The 22,020-nt window shown below is 53.3% G+C and overlaps 1 protein-coding gene and 1 pseudogene across 3 annotated transcripts in view; both read right to left on the bottom strand.

Annotated features, from left to right (window-relative positions):
* Nucleotides 1-2,080: 2,080 nt before the first annotated feature.
* Nucleotides 2,081-22,020, bottom strand: part of Myo10 (myosin X) — a 237,948-nt gene continuing 218,008 nt past the window's right edge. For all 3 annotated transcript variants that reach the window (XM_023704945.1, XM_023704946.1, XM_023704947.1), the window contains 13 exons: nucleotides 20,134-20,227; nucleotides 19,488-19,543; nucleotides 16,645-16,787; nucleotides 16,166-16,360; nucleotides 15,067-15,224; nucleotides 12,946-13,069; nucleotides 10,896-11,193; nucleotides 10,015-10,222; nucleotides 8,690-8,826; nucleotides 7,864-7,984; nucleotides 6,446-6,904; nucleotides 4,095-4,286; nucleotides 2,081-3,455 (listed from right to left, as the gene is read on the bottom strand). In XM_023704945.1, the coding sequence (XP_023560713.1) occupies nucleotides 3,354-3,455; nucleotides 4,095-4,286; nucleotides 6,446-6,904; nucleotides 7,864-7,984; nucleotides 8,690-8,826; nucleotides 10,015-10,222; nucleotides 10,896-11,193; nucleotides 12,946-13,069; nucleotides 15,067-15,224; nucleotides 16,166-16,360; nucleotides 16,645-16,787; nucleotides 19,488-19,543; nucleotides 20,134-20,227 (2,287 nt within the window). In that variant the 3' untranslated portion in view covers nucleotides 2,081-3,353. The remainder of the gene's footprint in view (nucleotides 3,456-4,094; nucleotides 4,287-6,445; nucleotides 6,905-7,863; nucleotides 7,985-8,689; nucleotides 8,827-10,014; nucleotides 10,223-10,895; nucleotides 11,194-12,945; nucleotides 13,070-15,066; nucleotides 15,225-16,165; nucleotides 16,361-16,644; nucleotides 16,788-19,487; nucleotides 19,544-20,133; nucleotides 20,228-22,020) is intronic.
* Nucleotides 11,573-11,653, bottom strand: LOC111813635 (annotated as a pseudogene).

Here is a 22,020-nt window from a genome sequence, read left to right as displayed (position 1 = left end):
CCCAGCACTGGGATTAACGACACATGTCACCATGCTTGGACTCCATCACCGGTTCAGCATGCCCAGAAGACAGGGCTGGCATGGCGTGTGGTGCCAGGGATCGAATCCTGGGCCCTCTGCTGAGCTATCTTGCAGGCGCTAAAAGTTCATTTTATGATTAGCTTTCTCTCTTATCTAAATTCTCTTCTTTTTGAGACAGGCTCTGGGTATGTAGTTCAGGCTGGCTTTGAACTCACTGGCCTCGAGTTTGAGCGAAGTCCTCCTGCCCAGCCACCCAAGTGCCAGGACTGCAAGCATCTGTCTCCCACCTGGCTCGTCAGAGGCACTCTGTGGACCATGCTGAAAGCTGCCCAGCCGGCACGGCACACACGAGCCGGTGGGCAGCCACCAGCCCTGGCACAGGCACTGCAGACGGGACGCTAACATACTGTCTGATGACGCCGTTCTGTGTTCCCGCGGGCTGCGAACACCCCGGAGACCTAGCGAGGCATGCAGAGCTCCTCTCAGGCATTCTGCTGCCACTTTCTGTTTTTTAAATTAAAATGTAAATGAAAATCTTTTATTTATGTATTTGGTACAGGGTGTCACTACGCAGTGGCCTCCCCAGCACTGGGATTACAGGCGTGTGCCACGGCATGGCGTACGGTACCCGATCAAACCCAGGTCCTGGTGCGTGCCAGGCAGGCTCTTAGAACACCGAGTTCTCTCTCCAGCCCCCCGTTTTTATTTTTTTGAGACAGGATCTCACGATGTATTTCAGGCTGGCCTTGAACTTACTATGTAGCCCAGGCTGGCCTGGGGACTCTTGGCATCCCTTCTGCTCAGCTTCTGCATGCTGAGCTCGTAGGTCTATGTCACCATGCCTGGTAGGCTACAGCTAATGTCTAAATAAAATGTTAAAAGCCAGCCAGAGTTGCTGGCTTGTCCAGGTGCCTGTGGGAGGGAATCATACATACACATCAAGTCCCCAAAGAGAGCATAGGTATTCCACATTGCCAACAGAAACTAATAAAACCAGGGCCAGGGAGATGGCTCCGTGGAATAAGCGCTTCCCTGGCAAGCGCAAGGGCCCCGAGTTCAATCCCTGGTTCTGCCAAAAAGAAAAAAAAAAAAAAAGAAATTAATAAAACCCGGTTCCACCAAAAAAAAAAAAGAATTTAATAAAACCAAACCAGAGCGTGGAGTGCTAGCGCAGGCCTGTAACCCCAGCACTCGAGGCTGAGGCAGGATTCCCGGCTCAAGGGCAGGCTGGGCTACAGAGTGAGCTCAAGGCCAGCCTGAACTGCACGGAGACCCTGTCCCAGAAAACCAAATCCAAACCGAAGTCTCCATCCTGGTGGTAGTGCAGCTCCAGGCCCCTGACCACCTCCCCCTGCCTTCTAACTCAGGTGTGGAGGTCCCGGAGTGGTGCTTCTCCGCTCTGTACCCTAAAATGAACGTGCAGACCACACCTTCGGGTGCCTTCCTGCTGCTCCTTGAGGATTCTGGGGCAGCCCCTGGCTGCAGGAGTCCCTGGGGTACTTTGCATCCCACTGCGGTCTGGCATATTAGGGTGACTTCGCTCCAGGTTTTTCACCTCCTTTGCTGTCTCCAAGGAAGAGTGGGCCCGGGAGGCCGCGGGTCCCGGGAGCAAGGTGGCAGCCTCCCAGCTGTGCTCTGCATCCACGGACTCCTCCAGCCACAAGTTAGGAAGCAAAACCAAACAGCAAAGCAAAACTCGGCTGGGCATGGTGGTGCAGGCCTGGGATCCCAGCACTTGGGAGACTGAGGCAGGAGGATCACTGCAAGTTTGAGGCCAGCCTACACTGCAGAGTCAGATCCTGTCTCAAAACAAAGCAAAATGCCAAAAAATAAAAACAAAACCAAAAAGGAAAAAAACCCAAGAACAACAGCCATACAACTGCATCTGACCAAACACTGCAGCCTTTTGCCCTAAATACGAGACGACAAGGTTTCCACGGTACTTCTGTTGTCTTAGGCCATCCAACCCACACGGAGACCACTGAAGGTATGTGGGTCACGCGCAAGCATCGGCCATCTGTGGGGACCCTCACCCAGCCACGTCGGCCACACAGTGGTGCGATAAACCACACAGTGGTGCGTTGCTCACGTCTTTATTGTCAGCCTCTGAAACAGGCAGCACCTGCTTTCTTGCGGCTGCCAGGAGGGTGAAGGGCCGGCGTCAGGGAAATTGCGTTTGCCACGGTGCTGGACCTAGATGGCCCAAGTCCTTATAATTTCTCCATATAAAAATAAAAGTCCAAGTCCAGATTATGTTGCCTCTGGCCATCGGTGCTGATTTATTTACAGGTGCCTTGTCCAGACCCCACTGTAAACTCAGGATAAAACATGCTTGTGTCTTATTGAAGCCTCAACATCCGTATGCAGGTGCCTCAGATGTGTTCCCGTCACATCGTTCAGGCAGGGAGACTCCCCTGGGTCAGCCGGCGACTGCTGTCCTCCGTGCAGAGGGACACACACTAACCTTCAATGAGAGGATTCTTTTAGCTTAACCGATTTAGAGATGAGAGGCTGGGCAGTGACTTCATACTGTCTAAAAACAGCTCCGCGGCCGCAGGGAGTGCGCTGTAAATACAGTCACTCCGCAGCCTGCGGTCTGACCTGATGCAGCAGACCTCGTCATGGGGGAACAAAGTCCAGTCAAAAGCAAAGGGGAAGCCCAGCGCTCCAGCTGGGCAACCAAACCACCTCAAGGCCTGACGGGAAGACGCTAACTGGAACTAGGACAACACAGACTGTCCAACCACCATTGCACATCCTCTTCCCTTTGTGTGTAACGCTTGCAATCAAAGTGTGAGTTCCTGAACACACGCCACGTGCCAGCACAGACGCCGGAAATGAGGCAAGGCCCGGAGTGGACGTGCGCCCCAGGGAGGCTGCCAGCAGCGCTCCGGCCACACTGCCCCTCCCGCGTCACCTTCCCTGTGGGGGGAATCAGGCGGGGAGATGAGTGCACAACTGACGGACAGACAGCCCTTCCCCGCGCACACCGGGGACAAGCTCCCTGCAGCAGGACAGTTGAGGTCGAGGTCAAGGAGGCTTGGGTCTGCAACGTTAAGGCACTTCTGGCTGCTTTGGTGGCAGCGTGGCTTTTCTCCCCTCTTTTTTAAGGCATGTGTCATCTTAGTAAAGCTTTGGGAATTGTGCAGACTGCTGACAGCCCAGTATATGGTCACTGCAGCTGGTGGGGTGGAAGGACCCGAGACTCCTTCCTCCCAGGGCTTCCAGGGAGCCAGGCAACTCTGCCTGCCTCGGCCGGGCCAGGACCGGAGCAGTCCAGGCGGCAGCACGGTGCGAGCCGACGTCAGAGCCTTGTGCGCCACTAGCCACCTTCACCTGGAGCTGCCCTGGCTGCTCAGGGAACGCGTGGTGCTGTAGCGCTTCTTCACGATCATGCTGATGTAGGCCTTCATGAGCTTGGCCACGTCCACCACCTGCCGGGGACACAAAGCCCCATGTGGTCATGACACCCTGCATGCCCTTGCCTCCCTACCCTTCCTACCCTCCCTGCAGAGGCTGGCAGCTTCTGATGTGAGGCCAGGGTGGATCCCAGCACGCCGGAGGCTGAGGCAGGAGGATCACCGCAAGTTCAAGGCCAGCTGGACTACACAGCGAGCCCCTTCTCAGCAGACTGCTCTCAGCCAGGGCGAAGGGAGCTGTAGCTTCTCCAAATGCAATGTGCACCCCCACGATACATCGCTCATGGAACCCGTACAGAGAGCACCCGTTGCCCCAGCAGTGCTCCAGCACTATGTCAGGAAGGTCACAGAGATGCCAACCTCTGCCCTGCAGCCGGCATTGTCTGATTCTGTCTCCTGCTGCGAGGCTGCTGGAGCAGCAGACACTGGGGTCCCAGGAGCCAGCGTCCCCACGCCAGCCACCTCCTCCTAATCCCATCTGGTTTCTTTCTTCAATTTTTATTTTGAGCCAGGGTCTCCCTGGGTAACCCCAGTGGGCCTCTAGCTCAGAGATCCTCCCGCCTGCTGGGATTGCAGCATGGGCCTCTACGCCCAGCTCTGCCGTGTATCCCAAAGGAGAGGGGGAGATGGGCACAGGCCTGGGGCGGCTCCTACCTCGGTGGTCTCAAAGAGCAGCTCCCGCTCGTCCACCACGATCTTGTAGGTGTTGGCCTGGGGCGCCCCGAACGAGAGGATGTGCTCGTACTGGAAGACTTCCAGAGGCCGGCCCTCCCCGCGCTTGTACACTGACACGGCGTCGGCACTCACGCCCAGCCACAGCTCCTGCGGGAAGCCGCCCTCCTTGCACTGTGGAGAGAGGCCGGGTTAGCAGGACCAGGTGGGGTCTGTTCAGTGCAAATGCCCACGTTTAACTGCACAGCGAGCAGCAAGGACCTCTTCTGAATTTGGAGAGAGGGCCTCGCTATGTTGTTCAAGCTGGCCTCAGACGTGCAGCGATCTTCCTGCTTCAGCCTTCCAAATGCTGAGCTTACAGGCCTCATGCCTAGTTGGTGCAAACGGCTCCCTGCTGAGAGCCCCAAAGACTGACTGAGCCACAGCTCGGGGTCTGAAGGACCACAGTGGGAAGGTGGGAAGTGGGGCCTGAGTCCCAGGTGCGAGGTGGAGGGACTTGGTCCCGGGCACTGGTCACACCTGCAGCAGACCCCACAGAAATAACCTAACAGAACCCAAACAGCACCCAGGAGGAGGTGCTAAGGGACCTTGGACGTGCAAGCAGCATTTGAGTCAGTGCAGAAACTCGACTGAATATCCCGAGGTGGCAGGCGGGAGAACTGCACCCTGAACACCAGGAGCCGCCTGCGGCAGGATCTGGGCCTGGCTATCCACGTCTAGGCGGCCCTCACATCAGCCCTGTGTCCCCACAACAGAGCAGCCAGGAAAGGTGACAAAGGGACTGAACACAACTGCACCATAAAGAGGAAGGTCTGATTTCATATTCAGCCAGTCTGGCAACACCTTTTTTTGAAAAAATAAATAAACAGTACAACTGAGACAGTCAAACCTCTCCTATACCATTAGGAAGGCTTTCTTTCTTTTTTTAGGTTTTCTTTCAGTTAGTGGCTACTAAGAAAAATGAACCAAAAATGAACCCTGCAATTCAGCAAGGCCATGTGGGAAAATTTAAAAAACAAGGGCAGGGGACACAGCTTGCTGTACGAAGGCTTCAATCCCCAGCACCAAAACAAGCAGCAAAACAAGAACTATGAATCACTTTGTTAAATTCCGATTACAAAAACCAGCAAGATAGCTCAGCAGACTAAGCACCTGCTTTGACAAGCACAGGGACCAGGGTTCAATCCCCAGTCCCTCATGCTGCGCCGGCCCCACCTCCGGGGTGTGCTGGGCCAGGGACCAAGACCAGGTGTAGTGGCCCATCCTTGTAATCCCAGTACTGGGAGGCTGAAAACAGGAGGATCACTACGAGTCTGAGCTGCAGAGTAAGACCCTATACCATACACATAAAATGGAAAAAAAAAAAAAAAATCTGACTACAAAATAAAAAATCTCCTTTCACTGCCATTTGTTCCCCTCACAGAGATAACGCTTGTGATGACAAACCAAAAGGCAAGCCAAGCACAGTGAGCACGTCCACTCAGAAAGTCCAAGACGTAGGATGCTCCCAACTGGCGCTCGCTCACAGTCTCGAACCTGGGCATTCTGAACCTCAGGTTTTCAGGTGTGTCAAGCTCAAGTGGGTGGAAAATGTACCCAAACAACCCTAAGCCTGAAAGAACTCTAAAGTCTGAACATTTCTGGTCCCATTTTGGGGAAAGTTTACTTAATCAGACACCAGACCTTTCTAATGTATTATCTAATTCTGAAGGAACTAAAATTATAAATGCAGATTTTTATCAGCATTTAAAAAAGTCTACAGCTTCCACAAGAAAAGCTAAAACTTACTCAACAACTGACATCCTGTTCGAGAGTAGTGAGACTGGGCGCGGTGGCCCACGCTTGTAATCCCAGCTGTTGGGATGCTGTAAACAGGGGGATCACTACAAGTCAGATCTAGTAGTGAGACCCTAAACACCCTGTAGACCCTTCCCTAAATGAGAAGTGAGTGGTGGCCCAGGCCAGTGGATGCAGCAGTGTGGAGGCAGGATGACTAGGCCAGCTGAGGCCAGCCTGGGTTGCACAGCGAGCTCAAGGCCAGCCTGCACCCCATAGCAAGACCCTGTCTCCAAAAGACAAAGGAAGACAGCTCCATAATAGTTTATAATGGATCCTGCCCTTAGCTCAGCTGTTCAAGCGCCTGCTCATGCAAAGGCAGGACCAGGACACCATGGTTCCATTCCCAGCTCTACCTGCCTTACCAGACCTGCCCCTCAGGCAGCCTAAGCCACAAAAACAACAACAACAAAAACCAAAAACAAACACCATATATAATTTTCCTAATATTAAGGAAATGTTTGGAGGAAGGAGGAGGGAGCGCGCGGGTTCCTCACCTCCACGTCGAAGAGGGTGGAGCCGTAGCCGGGCCACCCCTTGATGAGGGCCATGTACCTGGCCATGGCCTGCTCCTGGCTCAGGCCCTGCAGCTTCCGCCACTTGTCTAGCACGCCAGCCCGCACGCTGCCCAGCTCTTCCTGCAGCCACAGGTCCAGCGCCTGCCCATCCTCCCTGGACCGCGCGGACCCGGGCCGCAGGCTGCGCCGCAGGGTGCTGTCCAGGAAGCTGGTGCGCCGGCGCTGCAGCCGCTCCCCTGCCGCGCCTTGGGCGGCCTGGCGCACGCGTGCGTACAGCCTGCGCAGCGAGTACACCTGCTCCAGCTGCTCTAGGGGCTCCAGCGGCGCGGTCGCCTGCGAGGTGAGGTCGCCCTGCAGGTACTGCAGCCGCAGCGCCGCCAGCACCTGCAGCGTCTCCTCTGGAGCCGGGTGGTGGCCGTGGATCACCGCTTCGTGGGCCTGTGGGGCGACAGTCAGGAGGGCAGGTGGTGGGGCGTCCTGCCGCTAGAGTTCCAATCTGCCTAGCTGCGCTCCTTCTCGAAAGGGTTAAGGCCACACTGCACGAGTGACCCACGCACACCCACGTGTACAGCAGCAGAGGCACAGTAGCTGAAGCTTGCACAGGAGAACGGACCAGGAAAGCCTGGCAGGTGCACACCGCGGGGCACTACCCTGCCATGAAGAAGGGTAAGCGAGCCATCTGTAGAACAGGCGCACCTTGCGCCCACAGTGCTAAGAGAAGCAAATCCTACACACAAGCTCACTAGTGCCAGATCTCGCCTCTGTGCAACACCCAGAGAATAAACTGAACTAGATGAAAGACGGTAACAGGAAACACAGCGGCAGACCGTCCGCAAAGGGCTTCGGGAACCAGGGGCGGAGGGAGCAGCCGAGACGCGTCGTGCGCATGCGCCAGCTCCCCACGCACAACAGCGGCGAAGGCTGCCAAAGCGCAGGAGTGGAAACCGGAGGTCGAAACCAGAAAATCTGACCCCAGCCTTACAGCCTCCAACCCAACTTCCCTCTGCGCTGGGGCACAGTACAGACCGCAGACCGCGGGCTTTATTCTTACGTCCCCGCCCTAATACAACAGCTCTTAGCAGGGAAGCTTAGGTAAGATGTGGCTTAGTCTCACCTAACGAACGCAACAAGGGTTGCGGGCTGCGTCTTTGCGAGGCACCTCCTGCTGGCCGCAGGAGTCTGACCGACTTGAGACTGGGTCTCTCGCTATGTAGCCCAGGCTGGCCTCGAACTCCCATCTCGCTGCCTCAGCCTCCCCAGTGCTGGGATTATAGGTGTTCACCAACACACGAAGCTCTGGCTGTCATTTCTAAGGACCAGCAGTTGACAGATCCCTGGGAGTGACCAGTTTCTCTCCTGCTCCCAGTCAAGGAAGCCGCGTCCTGAGGCCCCTTTACCTGCTCAAACATGAACGCAAACTCCACGCTGTCCTTCGGCACGTTGTCTGTGTCCAGGAAGCAGTAGAGTTTGAAGTAGAATTTCCAGGGCAAGTCCCCTGCGTCAGGTGTGGCAGCCAGCCTGGGGCAGAGGTCAGGACAGACTCAGACACCAAGGGCAGTCGGCCCTGGGGGGACCCACATGGCGCGTTCTCTGGAAGGATGCATAACCCGGGCACCCCAGGTGACCCTTGGGGACATGTGGGGTGGGAGGATGGGGGACAGCGGCAGAGCCTTGCAGAGCTGCTGGCCGGCTTTACCCGAGCAGACGCAAAGCCTGGCCCCACTTCGGGAAAAGCGACAGCCTTAGTGACACGCTGCCAGGAGGGCTTTTCTGGAGGGCCTGATCTACAGCACCAGGGAGGCCATGTGCCGAAGAGCTGCTCCCCCTTCCTTCCCTTTCCCCACCTTCAAGTGAATTACGACAGCACTAGGAAAACTGGATCCTCTTCTCCGAAGGCTGCGCTTTTGTTGAGCAGGAAGGCACTCAGTGCTATTTAGGGGCTATGAAGCCAGAAGTAGTATTCCAGATGTGCCTTTTTTGAGACAGTGGCTTAATTTGCAGCCCTGGCTGGCCTTGAACTCAGGGCCACCCTCCTGCTCAGCCTCTCGAGTGCTCAGTAACAGGCATCATGAAACCATCCTTGAGACCACAACGTCCTCCAGGAACGAGACCAGGAGTTGGACCTGCTCCGCCTGGGAAGCCGGTGGCTGGGCGGGCCCAGACCTGCAGTGCCGACCCCAGCTCTGCCACACGCTCTGCATGCTCTCGCAGGGGGGAACTCACTTTTCAAACTTGGCCAGCACGTCCGCCACAATGGTGCGGCTCTCGACGGCCTTGTGCACGTGCCCATTGTGCTCGAACAGCGCAAACATGTTCCTGCTGTCCTCCATGGCCAGGCCTCGGACCAGCTTCTCCACCACCTGTGGGACAGCAGCGGCATGCATGCGTGGTGGGCTAGCTCATGGGGGCCACCAGCCACCACCCAGCCACCACCCCCAGGCCGGCCCTCTCCCCTGCTTCTCTGGAAGTTCGTTTTGTCTTTCCCCTGACAAAACGGAACAGGGTATTACGGCCACCAACAGGATCCAAGGCAGAGCTATTTCTTACAACTCTGCATTTGTTGAAAAAGCAGACAAAATGCGAGCATTCTGTGCTTCTCTAACAAATGACCTCAAACGCAATACAGAGTGATGACTTCAAGTGAAGCTGGTGGGGATTCATTATGTTGGTTACTCTTGGCCAGCGCTTCATAATGCTAAATTAATTAATTCATTCATGCATTTTTGTGGTACCAGAGATAGAACCTGGGACCCTACACTTGCCAGGCAGGCACTTATTCCACTGAGCTACCTCCCTGGCATAATGCTAAATGTAGAGCTGGGTGTGGTGACGCTCACACACCAGCGATCCCAGCACTTGGCAGGCTGAGGCAGGAGGATTACTGCAAGATTAAGGCTGGTTGGAGCTACATAGCAAGATGCTGTGTCAAAAAACAAAACAAAAGGCCCAGGAATATCACTCAGCAGCACAAGCGCCTGCCTGGCAAGTGCAAGGTCCTGAGTTCAACTTCTGGCACTAGGGGAAAAAAAAGAAAGGGCTAAGTTTGGAAAAGGAAAAGTGGGGCTGTGGAGATGGCTCAGTGGAATAAGCGCTTCCCTGGCAAGCGCAAGGGCCTTAGTTCAATCCCTGGTTCCGGAAAAAAAAGAAGAAAAGAAAAAGAAAAGCACTGGCCCCAATATGGGGAGAAAGAAAACCTGAGCAAGGGGCTAAACGAGAATCAGTTGAATGGGGGAGCAAAAAGAAAAGCTGCAAAAGTGCTCTTCTGCCCTATGTCTCCCTATTCGTATGGCACCAGAACACTGCAGAAGGGACATCACACACATCCCCCCCTGCCCTGCCAGGGCCAAACAGCCGCCACCCAGGTGAGCAGGATTCTGTCTCGGGCACCCTGGCACAAGTGTTCCCACTCATCTTCTCGTTTGCTTCTTCTTGCCATGTAGCCTGGGCTGGCCTAGTACACGCATGGATCCTCCTGCTCCAGCCTCCCGAGTGCCAGGCTCATGCCACCACTTTGCCCACGAGGCTGCTGCAGGGTGGCACAGCCTCACCTCGCCGGCTGTGGTGTGCGAGTTGATGGTGATCTTGCAGGAGCCCCCGCCGTGGCAGTACACCGTGGACGTCATCTCCTGCCTGTGGATCAGCGCCTCGATCTCATCGCGGGAGGGCACGAACTCCCTGCACTTGGTCTTCTTCAGAGACTCGTAGATGAAGAGGGCGTATTTTTCCATCTCGGTTCCTGGAAACTGTTCGCGGATCCTACGGCAGAAAGGGGGACAGTCAGCAGGGTGTGAGGCCAGCAGGCCAGCAGGCCTGGGAGCGGAGTGGGGGCGCCCCCCAGTGGTGCCAGGGCAAACAGCTTCGCCTTCGTGGTTTGAACAGGGAAAAACTGAATGGCCAGGGCTTGCACAGCTCCTCCGCAGAAGAATCTGGCTCCAGAATCATGGGAAGGGTTTCCCACAGCCCCACCTCTGCCCACTGTGCAATTAAAATATACCCCACAGCGTCACACTGGAAACCTCAGGCAGACATTAACAACCGCTTAAGCAAGTGAACATTTAGCAATAAAAACAAAAACTAGTAAAATAAGAAATAAAAATGTGTCGAGTCAGACATAGGGGAGTACTCCTGTCACCCTAGCACTCAGGCCAAGACAGGAGGAGCATGTCCCATTCAAGGCCAGCCTGGGCTACATGGTGAGTTCAGGATCAACCTTAACTACACAGTGAGACCCTGTCTTAAGAAAACAATAATAAATGAATGAATGTGGAAAATAAAATGAAATGCTTAAATATTATTAAAAAAAAACCCAGTCAGTTTCCCGCTGTCTGTGCCTCACAGACCCCATGCTGAGTGCAGGGCGCACCTCAGCACCACACAGCCAGCTGCTGCAGCAGGAGGCCCGGTCCCTGCCCGGCCGCGCGGCCCTCACCTCTTCAGGTGGAACTTGAGGTACTTGAGGATCCCGCGGCTGGGCAGGAAGGTGCAGCCCAGGCAGGCGAGGATCTGCCAGCTGCACAGGTGGCCCGCGCTGCCCGGCTGTGGCACGCCGGTAGTCTGCTTGATGAGCTGGCAGTACAGCTCGTCCCGCAGGGGCCGGAGGTCGTGGCCCGTCTGCAGAATGCCCTGGATGATAGGCACGGGGTCGGCCATGGACTCCAGCTGCTGCAGCGAGTGGAAGAGCCGGACGGCCTCGTCCTGCAGGGTGGTGTAGCCCTTTTCCTTGAGCACTAGGAAGGCAAGCGACAGTGTCACCCCGGGGCATGGGAGAGGGCTCCTGAGCAGGGCACAGAAGGACGGGGGAGGCATGGGAGCCAGCTCTGCACACACAAGGCCTGAGAGCAGCGGGGGTCACACTGCCTTGAAACTTGGTTTTTTGAATTCTAGGGATCTAGGCCAGTAAATAGTGCTACCTCCCCAGGCATCCCCATTTTTAAATTTAAAAAATTTTAAGATAGGGTCTCACCAAGCTGCTGAACTGTCCCAGCTGGGCTTACTGAACTTGGCCTCCATCCCGTGTCAGCCTCCCCAAAGTGCTGTGATTACTGATATGCACCATCATGTTCAGTTTATAACTGAACTCTCTGGTCCATAAAATGCTCATTTAAAACCTAGTGTATGGTACTCTACATGATCAGAGAAACTTCTCTAGTAACATACTATAGAAATGATCCCTGAAAGTAGAGCCTTTAAAATGTAGTGTATGGGGCCGGGGATACAGCTCACCCATTAGTGCCTGCCTGGCAAGTGCGAGGTCTTGAGTTTGATTCGCCAAAAAAAACAAAAACAAAAACAAAAACAAACCCAAAAAGCAAATTGTATGGCTCAACAGGTTTCATACTTAGCATGTAAAATTGTTTTAAGATCTCTTTCTCTGTAGAGATACTCTTTAATTTAAATGGGGAAGCATTCCTGATAAATCCATTCTAACTTGAAATTACCATGAAGTCAAAAACGCACAGAAGCTGGGCGTGGTGGCGCATGCCTGCGTTGCCAGCAGCTGGGAAGCTGAGGCAGGAAGATCACCGCAAATTTCAAGCCAGCCTGGGCTACATACTGAGATCAAGGCCTGCCTGACCTGCACTGTACAACTCTATTATTGAAAAAGAAAAACCAAAAAAGGGCACGCTGCTGTTTTTCACAGATGAGCACTAGAGTGCCTGCCTGGCATATGCGAGGCCTGAGTCCAACGTCCAGAAAAACACCAGAAAAAAATGCTCTGGCCTGTCCACTGTCATAGCTTAGCCTAGGCTCTCTAAACATGCCCAGGAGACCCATGAGCCTACAGCTGGCGTCATGGTTTAGCTCTAGCTGTCCTGCCACAGCCTTAAACGCTCCTGAGCTGGGCTTTTGGAAGATGACTAGTTTATGGGCACCCAAAGCAGGCTTGCTATTAGGAGGCGGGGCCTGACCCGGAAGAGGCGGGGCCTGACCCGGAAGAGGCGGGGCCTGACCCGGAAGAGGCGGGGCCTGACCCGGAAGAGGCGTGGCCTGACCCAGAAGACGCAGGCTGTTGGGTGTGGCCGGCCTGGAAAGGCGTGGCCCTTCCCCAGCTCCCCTTCACCCTGCTTCCTGTTCTCTGTGCTGTGAGCAGCTCCCAGACCCCTGGACCATGCCAGCCACCATGGATGGAAACCGTCACAGCCTGTCGCCCACAATCACTGTCTCCCATTAAGCTGTGCATACCTCATACTTTGTCCTAGCAACAAGAGTAACCAAAGCAGCTGGGAGAATCCACTAACCCAAAGCCCGTTTTCTAACAAGCGCTGCCCCTCACGCGGTGCACTCAGCGAGGGTGGGCGTGTGCACCTCCGCGAACGGCCACCCCTCAGCCAGGGTCCTGGGGCGGGTGGGGGCCCTGCACATCGCAGGCCACTCTGCACCGAGGGCAGCGCTGCCATCCCTGGCCCCGTGGAATGCTTCCCTAGTGCTCACAGTTTCTGAATCCAAACAGCTCCGAAGCCGCAGGGCCCGGGACTCACGGTTGAGGTTGATGTCTCCGTAGGGAAGCGGCAGCAGTGGCGAGTGCAGCGGGTGGTGGGTGTAGCGCAGGATGGGGTTCCGCTTGTAGATCTGCTCCACCACGTCGGCATTCAGGCAGTTCTCCTGGAAGCACAGGGACGATGGCAGAGGAGGCAGGCCGGCAGGCCGGGAGGCCAGGCAGACGCGCGCCAGTGCGGCACTTCCTTGCAGGGAGCTGCGCCCCACCGCGCGTAGCTGCTTTTCATTGCCCTTCCCCACCCTCTGCCTCTTTGTCCCCTTTCCATGTGCAAAAGCTCCATCTTCCTGTTCACTATTCTTTTGTCTTGCTCTTGAATTTATTTGTGTGTTGGGCTTCTTCTAGGAGAACCATGTACTAGCTAAGCTTGTGCGTCTGATCGATCCCACGTTCCAGCGTGGTCTCCAGGTGCGCCCATTCTCCTACACATGAGTCAGGCTGGACCTGCTTCATGGCAGGCTAAGGTACTATGGTGTGTCAGTTCTACACTCCTCTGTCCAATCGCTTCCAGCATAAATGATTTTAAGGACAAAGACATACAATTTGTGTTTCAAGACAAATTACAGCTACTTCTGCAGCTCTTTCTGTTTCAGGTGCATATACTGTAGTCCCGTTATTAAAACTACCCCCTGCAGAATATATATACACTTAACTTCAAAGTTGGAACACTGTAAAGATTTAGCTGTTTGCCATGGTATCTTTACCCACCCTTCATTTTAAAAGTACATTTTGCTTGGGGATCGTGGAGAAAGCTCAGCGGTGTAATCTCCTGCTTAGGAAAGTACAAGGGCCCAGGTTCCATCCCTGGCATGTGCCCCACCAACCCTGCCCACAGGCTCGCTGAACCAGCCACCAAGTCCAGGTGTAGTGGCACACCTATAATCCCAGCGCTGGGGAGACTGAAAATAGGATCGCTGTGAGTCTGAGCTCATAGTAAGATCCTACACCAAATACATAAAATGTAAACAGAAAAAGTATGTTTTGCTAGTTCTTTTGTTTTCTCTGTACCTAGAATGCCACACATGGTTGTTCATGAGGACTCTCTCCTTACGTCCACCTGCCCTAAAATCTGGGATTTGAAAAGGCCGAGTGACTTCCAGAGCTTTGAATACACAGAAAAGCTGGAGAAGTGATGAGGAAGCATTCTGTCAGTCATTTCATTCCCACTATATAACTTTCCAATAACATCCAATAGGAAGCCAGAAAAAAAAAAAATTTTAAATTACTTTAAAAGTGCTCTGTGGACTTAATTAGGGCAATTTGTCTCACTTCTTAAAGGGCATCACTGTGCAGCAGGAACATTACATTTATCCTTTGAATGTCTGAATTAGTAATCATAGAATATAAAAATAGATGTGCTACAGCTTTGAAGGGTGATAAATTTTCTTCTAAAAAAAACTCCTTTCTCAAAATATCTCCCCAAAACCAAAAAAACTAATTCATTTTAAGGCTGAAAGTGAGCCCGTTTGTATCTGGTACCCTGGGATCCGCCAAAGCTTTGAGCAACACCGAGTTGCCTTTGTTTTAGGATCTCTTCTGTCATGGCTGACTGGGTCCGGCATCAGGGGTTGACAGCTCCGTGAACACAACTGGAAAGCCTTGCTTGTACCTGTCATTTAATCACTGGATCCTCCAACTGACACAGAATTACTGGGCCATTCAACTTTTAGGCAGGAAATTACAACCCAACATAGTCACTATTAACCCAGAGACCTGGAGCTCCTGGATATCTGGAGTCACTGACTGAGAGTTCTAGAATGTTCTACCTGGGCTTTCTGAGAATCTATTTGAGTGCTCTAGAAACTGTACAGTGGGAATAGAACTTTTGGGTCCCCAGCTGGACCCGAGCTAGAACCTGTGACAGGGAAGTCATCCCTGGCCATCTGGGCAGCCGCAGAGCCCGAACTGCAGACCTCCCTCTGCTTCCAGGGCCCAGTGACCAGAATTCCCTCAGCCGCAGCCCCTAACAACTTCTCACAGGCAAAACATTTTTTGTGTAAAATTTCAGTTAAAGTGTCACAGTTGGGTCTTAGCCCAAGACTAACGAAGCACTAATTGTGATGGAGGGATAAACACGGAGCGGGCCTGACCCTGAGGCACTCACCTTGATGTCCTGGATCAGCTGCTGGGTTGGGGTGTCTATTGGGGCCTTGGTATCAGTCACATTCTGAATGGCGCTGGCCCACCTGGTGGCCTCGTTGAGCAGCTTGGTGTATAGCCGGTAACAGTGCTTGCGCCCGTACACAGTGATGTTCCAATACCCTGGAAGGACAGTGGCAGCAGGGACATGCTGGCATCGGCCTCCTGCGTGGAGATGATGCTCTGGTACCAGTCCCACAAATTCAGCATCATAGAAGCCTCCGTCCTCTTGGCCCTCAATGAATCAGTCATTTACTCTGACAGCTGCTGAGTCTTCTCTGTGCTGTGTCTGGCACAAATGCCATGTGCTCCTCAAACTGTGCAGTTTCCAGGAGAGGTGACCACAGATATTCAGACAAGAAACCCAGAACTAAACACATAAATGGTGATACTTGTTCTCACAGAGAGCAGGAGCAGGCTAATGTCCCTTCTAGGGACACATTTCTGGAGAAGGCATACGAACAGCCCTCGGGTTCTGACTTTCCTTCCACTCCCTGTGAGAGGTGTCCCCTCAGCTCCCCTGCCCTTTCCAGCAGAAACCCCTGGGCTAAGCGGGCTCTGTGTTCACAGAAACACCGCAGATTCCCTAAGCTGACGTGCACAGAGCAACTACTGTTAAAAACAGCACAAAACCACAAGAAATAAAAATCTAAATAGCAATCTTCCAGAAGAAACACTTTTATAACACCACAGAAAAGGAAAAACAAAGCCACACCAGACTCGTGCTTGGCACGCGCACTTGGGAGGGAGGATCACTGAGTTTGAGGCCTGCAGGATGTAAACACCCAGATGCTGCCTCACAAACAAAACAAAAACAATCACCTCGAAGTCCACGTGCCTGTCATGTTCCGCACGAGGCTAAGTTCATGGGCAGGATTTACCTTTGTTGGATACATAATGGGGAAAAGAAAAAACACACGCGTGCAAACCCGAGGCCTCCCACAGGCGGATGCTCTGTGCCCGCAGGTTTAGTCTCTTGCCCTCAGCAGACTCCTCCTGCGCACTTCGCAGGCGGGTGACCAAGGGTCGCGGCTGCTTCCAGAACGCTGCCGCCTCCTGATTACCTGTCTCCTTGAAGACCTTCTCGTCCGGAGGCACGACGGAGCAGAGGCTGTTGAGAACCAGCGTGCCCAGCTTCAGCGAGTGCTTCTCCGAGCTCTTGTAGTAGTCCAGAGAGTTGTGGGTCAGGACGAACCAGCGCTTCTTCAGTTTCAGCGAGGACATCTTCGGGCTGTTCTTTACCTCTTTGTGCAGCCACCCTGGAAAGGAAGGCTCAGGTGAGCTCGCAACTACAGGCGCTGGGTGGGGGGTGCCTGCCTGGCGTCTTGGGGTGGGGCAGCAAAGCTCAGTAAAGCAACCAGGAGAAACTCCAGGGCCCACGCCGTTACTCGTATCACAGGCCGCACTATACAAACACAGCCCATTTGCTGGAAAAGGGCTGGGAGCGTTGCGTATTATTTTTAAAAACTTCTACAGGAGCCAAAGCAACTCTAAGGGCTCCGGGAGGGAGCGCGGCTGCTGTCCGCGGCAGGCACGGGGGCACCTCGCACGATGAACTCCTGGCCCTCCACGCGCGCCTCGCCCTTGCAGCGCTGCAGCAGCGTGATCCAGTGGTGCATCTCCTCGGGCGCGTCGGCATTGCAGTGCAGGACGCGGTTGGCCGTGATGATCACGAATGCGTTGCGCCTGCGGGCCGGGAGAGAGGTCGCAAGGCCTGAGCGGGCGCTGTGCTCGGCGGCTCCGCCTCCGGCACCGAGAAGGTGCGCTCGGCACGGCGGTCACAAGGACACACTCGACCCACTCGTGCCGCTCGCGCGTTACGCTCAGTCCGACTCTGCGCCATCCTGCGGGACTTAGCTCCAACATTAACCTTCAAATACATTCACTGAGAAGGTTCCTGGAGGAAAGTGGTCCTCTATGCGGAACCTGCCAGATGAGACTCAATTCTGGTAAGGCTAAATAAAGTAGCCATGGGGGGATTTTTAAAATTTGTATATTTCTTATGTTTCCCCAAAGCCAACTTCTTTCTGCCTCTGGATGTTGCCTGGGATATGTCTGTGGGCCAGGAATGAAATAGCAAATTCAGACAATGGAAGAGGGTTGGCAAATGGGCGGAAGCTGAACAGTGCTTGTCCTGCGCTACGCCTGGCACAAAAAGCTACCAGGTCTGTGTTTCTGAAGTGATCTAGGGGTGCAAGGCTGCGCATGCCCCAGTCAGGGGGCAGGATAATGGAAATTTACATTCGTTGTGGCTCTTGGCCTAAGGCAAAGCTCTGAGCCTACTGCAGGCTGCGCCCCATTAATTTCTCTAATTGCCCAAACTATGGAGTGTGAGTTCTCTCTGGCAAGTTTCAAGCGATTACTTCAGTGAAGCACTAGCTGAGTGCAAGAAAAAGTTTAACTGGACTGTGGTGGGCAGGGAAATCAACGTACAAGGGTTGAAGTGGAGTCTTCTGGAAAAAAAAAAAAAAAAAAGGTTTTTCTATAGCTGAGAAGGGAAAAGGGCAACACTTGAAAGAAAAATCGGAGTAAGATGCTGCAGGGAAGGAGTCTGGGCAAACAAAGACAAGCCATGCCCCAGTAAGAATTTCGGCTTTGATTGCTGAGATCACACCCAGGTACTGGATTCTGGTATAAGGCAGAGGAGTGAGCATCAGACGGACAGTCCAGGTTACTACAGGAAACAACAGGTCTGCAGGTCAGAAGAGCCACAGCTGAGGAAGGTGACAGTAGCACAGGGACTTAACTGCCAGCCACAAGATGTTTTTTGTTGTTCATTTTAATACACAGACCACAAAGCAACAACAGAGAAAGGTTCTCTTTTGGGACAGAGACACAAACAGGTCAATAAAGGCTGGGTGGTTATCAACCAAGGACCGAACTCAGTTTTATTTCGCACTCTGCTCCTCTTAGAGCAATCAATCTCTGTCTGTCTGTCGGCCCACTCCTTTCTGTCTTTCTGCTGTTTCTCACAAGTAGAATATTTACTGTTACTAATAAATTCAGATGTCATCCCAGAGCTTCATGGGGTCGTACGTGGGGAGTTTCGAAGGTGGCTGGATTAGGAGGTATGATACTAGGATTAAGGTTGTGATGCTGGGATTAAGGGTGTGGGTGGCATTATCAATAGGCTATGGCACAGACAGAATATAAAGGGACAGAGACAAGGCAGGCTGTGGCCGCTGCGGCTTGCTGTTCTCGGCCTTTGTCTGCTCTGCCATGGACTGCTTCTCCCCGCCATGTTACCAGGCCTCTCTGCCTCAGGACCAGCCGTGAAGGACTGAACTCTCGCATGGTGGGTTGCAATAAACCTTTCCTCCTTCAGCTTTGGCTGTCAGATATTTCACCTTAACAACAGCAGAGTTAACCAAGACATTGAACAACAGGGCGAAACAGCTCCACATGGAACAGCTCCTTAAAGCCTATTTACCTATTTTTAAGATCTGACCAAATCAGCACCCTGGAATACAGCTGGGCAACGCAGGTACGGGGGACGTCCGGGCCTCACGCCAGTGAAATCTTTTTTTTTTTTTTCTTCTTCCAGAAGTGGGGATTGAACTCAGGCCCCTGTGCTTACCAAGCAGGTGCTTATTCCACTGAGCCATCTCCCTGGCCCTCTCACGTCAGTGAGGATTTTGCCTTTTTTTATTTTTATTTGTCCATGTTTGCTGTACACAATCGTGACCAGTACTGTGGGGAACTGACAGGCAGTAAAGACAAAGCTCATGGCTACTAAGACTCCAAAGTGGATCTGCCACCAGAGAACAGGACTTAAGAACAAGCTATTGGGCTGGTGAGATGGCTCAGTGGTCTAAAGCACCTACTTAGAACAAGCTAAGCTAAGCAAAGCACAGGGACCACGGTTCAGTCCCCCAGCACCACATGCCAGCCAGCCCCGCCCTCTGGTGGGCTGAATTGGCCACGGACACTAAATAAATAAATAAATAAATAAATATAATTCTTAAAAAAAAAAAAAAAAAAAAGAACAAGCTATTTTCAGGGCATGGAAAAAGCAGAAATGGGAAGGAAAAAAATGCTGGGGTGTGGCTTATTCATACTCTATGTGCACATCACGATCAAAGTCCTCCTCAAATCTGGCATTACCTTTGGCGAGAGCGACTGCAGCCTCCCGTGCGTCACCCTGCGGGCCTGCACCCGGCTTGCTTCTCTATCCCAGCAGACAACGCTCCTGGGATGTTGCTGCTGTTGTTTCAAACCCACCCTCTCAGGGGGCTTTCTGCTGTCTGAAGTCTCAGCATGTAGCTCTGGCTGGCCTTGAACACACCGAGCTTTTCCTGCCTCAGCCTTCAGAGAGCCGGAATCATGGGTGTGTGCCACCCCACCCGGCTGCAAATCACTTCTGCTGGTCCCCACCCCGGAGCTCACCTGTCGGGGTTGTCGGAGGCACACACGGAATCGATCAGCCCCACGTCCAGCGTGCCCTGGGGAGGGTGGGGCAGAGCGCAGAGTGAGCGGCCGCAAGCGGGCCTGGGCCACAGCAGCGCCCCCCCCATGGCCGCGCCCCCCCATGGCCGCGCCCCCCCCCATGGCCGCGCGCCCCACGTGCCAGCCAAGGTGCCTTTGGGCTGACTGGGAATTAAGCGTTTTCTAGAAAGCTGCACTTTGCTCAGAGAACGCAGACAGACCCAAAACAGGGCAGCACCTGTGGTCTGTCCCTGGGGGATTAGGAATCTGTCCTGGTCTCCAAATAGCTTCTGTGCAAGCGCTTTATGAACTTCTTTCAATGGCATGGGTTTTCCAACCGGTGCCATGGTCTTTTGCTGTTTCACACTTCACGTTTTCTCAGGAGGGAAAAAAGCTTTCTTTCTAGAGCCGGACCCTCTGCCTCTGTTTCTGTGTGAGACACTCTGCACCCGCCCAATCTCCTAAGCCCAAGTGCCACCGCTCCCTTGATGTCAGGAGCGTGCACCCTGCTTCTCTCTCTAATTATTATGCTTTTGCTTTAAAGAGAAAGTCGAGTGGCAGCTGCCGGCCGCCCTCCTGCAGCCTGGCGACCCCTGCGCCCGCTCACCACGGCGTTCTGCGGGTTGGCCTGCTCGTCGTGCATCTCCCGGATCTCCTGGTCGGTGGACGCGTGCACCTGGCTCAGCACGCTGAACCACTGGCTGTGGAGAGAGGACGTGGTCAGGAGCCGCGGGTGGGGCTGGCAGAGCCAGGCGGCGCCCGGCCCACGAGGGTAACGTCGCTGTGCTTTGGATTCAGGCTAACGTGGAGGTCGCTGTTCCATTACAAAGAGCAACCATGGGCTGGGGACATAGCTCAGCAGTCAAAGTGCCTGCCTTCCAAGTCCAAGGACCCAGGTTCGATCCCTGGTACTGCCTGCCACTGCGGCCAAGCGCGGTGCCAGCCACTGAAACCGTATATGCTGGCGCATTAAAATAATCCCAGTGCTAGGGAGGCTGAGACAGAAAAATCACTGAGTTTGAGCTGTGTAGTGAGACCTTGTACCAAATAAATAAATGCGAGCAAGTGAGCGAGTGAGAAAGAACGCATGCAACCAAAGTACTCTTAAACACATTTCAAACTGAAGTCAAGATCCTAGCACTCAGGAGGTTGAGGCGGTCTGAACTACATAGTGATACCCTGTCACCAAAACAAACCAATATGAAAAGTCAAGGGCAGACCCTCCTCTCCAATTCCACAGTCAAGACACTAAGGATGTGGGGTACCTTGGGAAATTGGTAGCAAATAATGAGATCCCCACTTCTACTCAAATACTTCTATCCAGGAGAGTAACTCAATATTACTTTATCGCAGAGGCCACCCCAGTGCCTTCTTATCTGTAAAAATAAATGTCAAAGGGGGACAGCCCTACTACCTCAGAATGCCACCTGGCATCTGTTCCAGAAAGAGTTCCAGCTCGCCACAGGAGCTCTGCGCAAGAGACTGGGAATCAAAAGCAGTGGCTTCCACTACAGAGTAAGAAAGGATTCTGACTAGAGACCTCAACTCCTTCCTCACTTCCAGACTCCTTGAATCAGATAATAAAGCCAAATGTGTCAACTTTAGTAAAACCCAGAATAAAAAGTCCCGATTAACTACAAATGTGAGTTCTGTTTGACAAGAACCACAAGTGGCTGACCATCTACATACCCACCATCCACCCATCCTATCCATCTATCCACCACCCACCCACCCACCCATCATCCATTCATCAACTCATCCCATCCACCCATCCACTCATCATCCATCTACCCATCCACCACCCATCCACTCACCATCCCATCCACCCATCCACTACCCATCCACTCCCCATCCATCCATCCACCACCCATCCACTCACCATCCCATCCACCCATCCAACACCCATCCACTCTCCATCCATCCATCCATCCATCCATCCATCCATCCATCCATCCATCCTATCAATCTATCTGCTCATCCATCCATTCATCCACCTGCCCGTCCATCTAGCGTTTTTTTGAGTAACCACAGCACATAAGAGGATGCACATGTGAGAAGTTACAGCTCCCCTCTCCAGCCTGCCTACAAGGCAGAGACTCCTGCATATAAGGCAGAGGGAACAGCACATGGCATACAATGGAATATTTAAGTGAAAAAGTGACCTTCATCAACCATCTAGATCACCCTCATAAATTTACAGCCAAGCACTAAAATATATGTCCTGTGATTCATAAAGGGGAAACTGAACAAAAGTTTAAAACTATTAGAAGCACACGCTCTCAGCACGACCAAGGGAAACTCCTTCATAGGAACTGGCCCTATTGTTCTGGCTATACACAAAGCAAGTCTATAGTCATGCCAAACTCAAAAATCTCCTCAATCAAGCTAGGTGAGGTACTGCATGCCTGTGATCCCAGCACTCTGGGAGGCTGAGGCAGGAAGATACAAGGTCAGCTTTGGCAACTTGGCAAGAACCTGTCTCAAATTAAAAAAA

The sequence above is a fragment of the Octodon degus genome, unplaced genomic scaffold (genome assembly GCF_000260255.1).
Source record: "Octodon degus isolate 3935 unplaced genomic scaffold, OctDeg1.0 scaffold00207, whole genome shotgun sequence".
Classification (NCBI taxonomy): Eukaryota; Metazoa; Chordata; class Mammalia; order Rodentia; family Octodontidae; genus Octodon; species Octodon degus.
The sequence above is the reverse complement of the archived record's forward strand: the minus strand, read 5'-3'. Positions and strand labels throughout refer to the sequence as shown.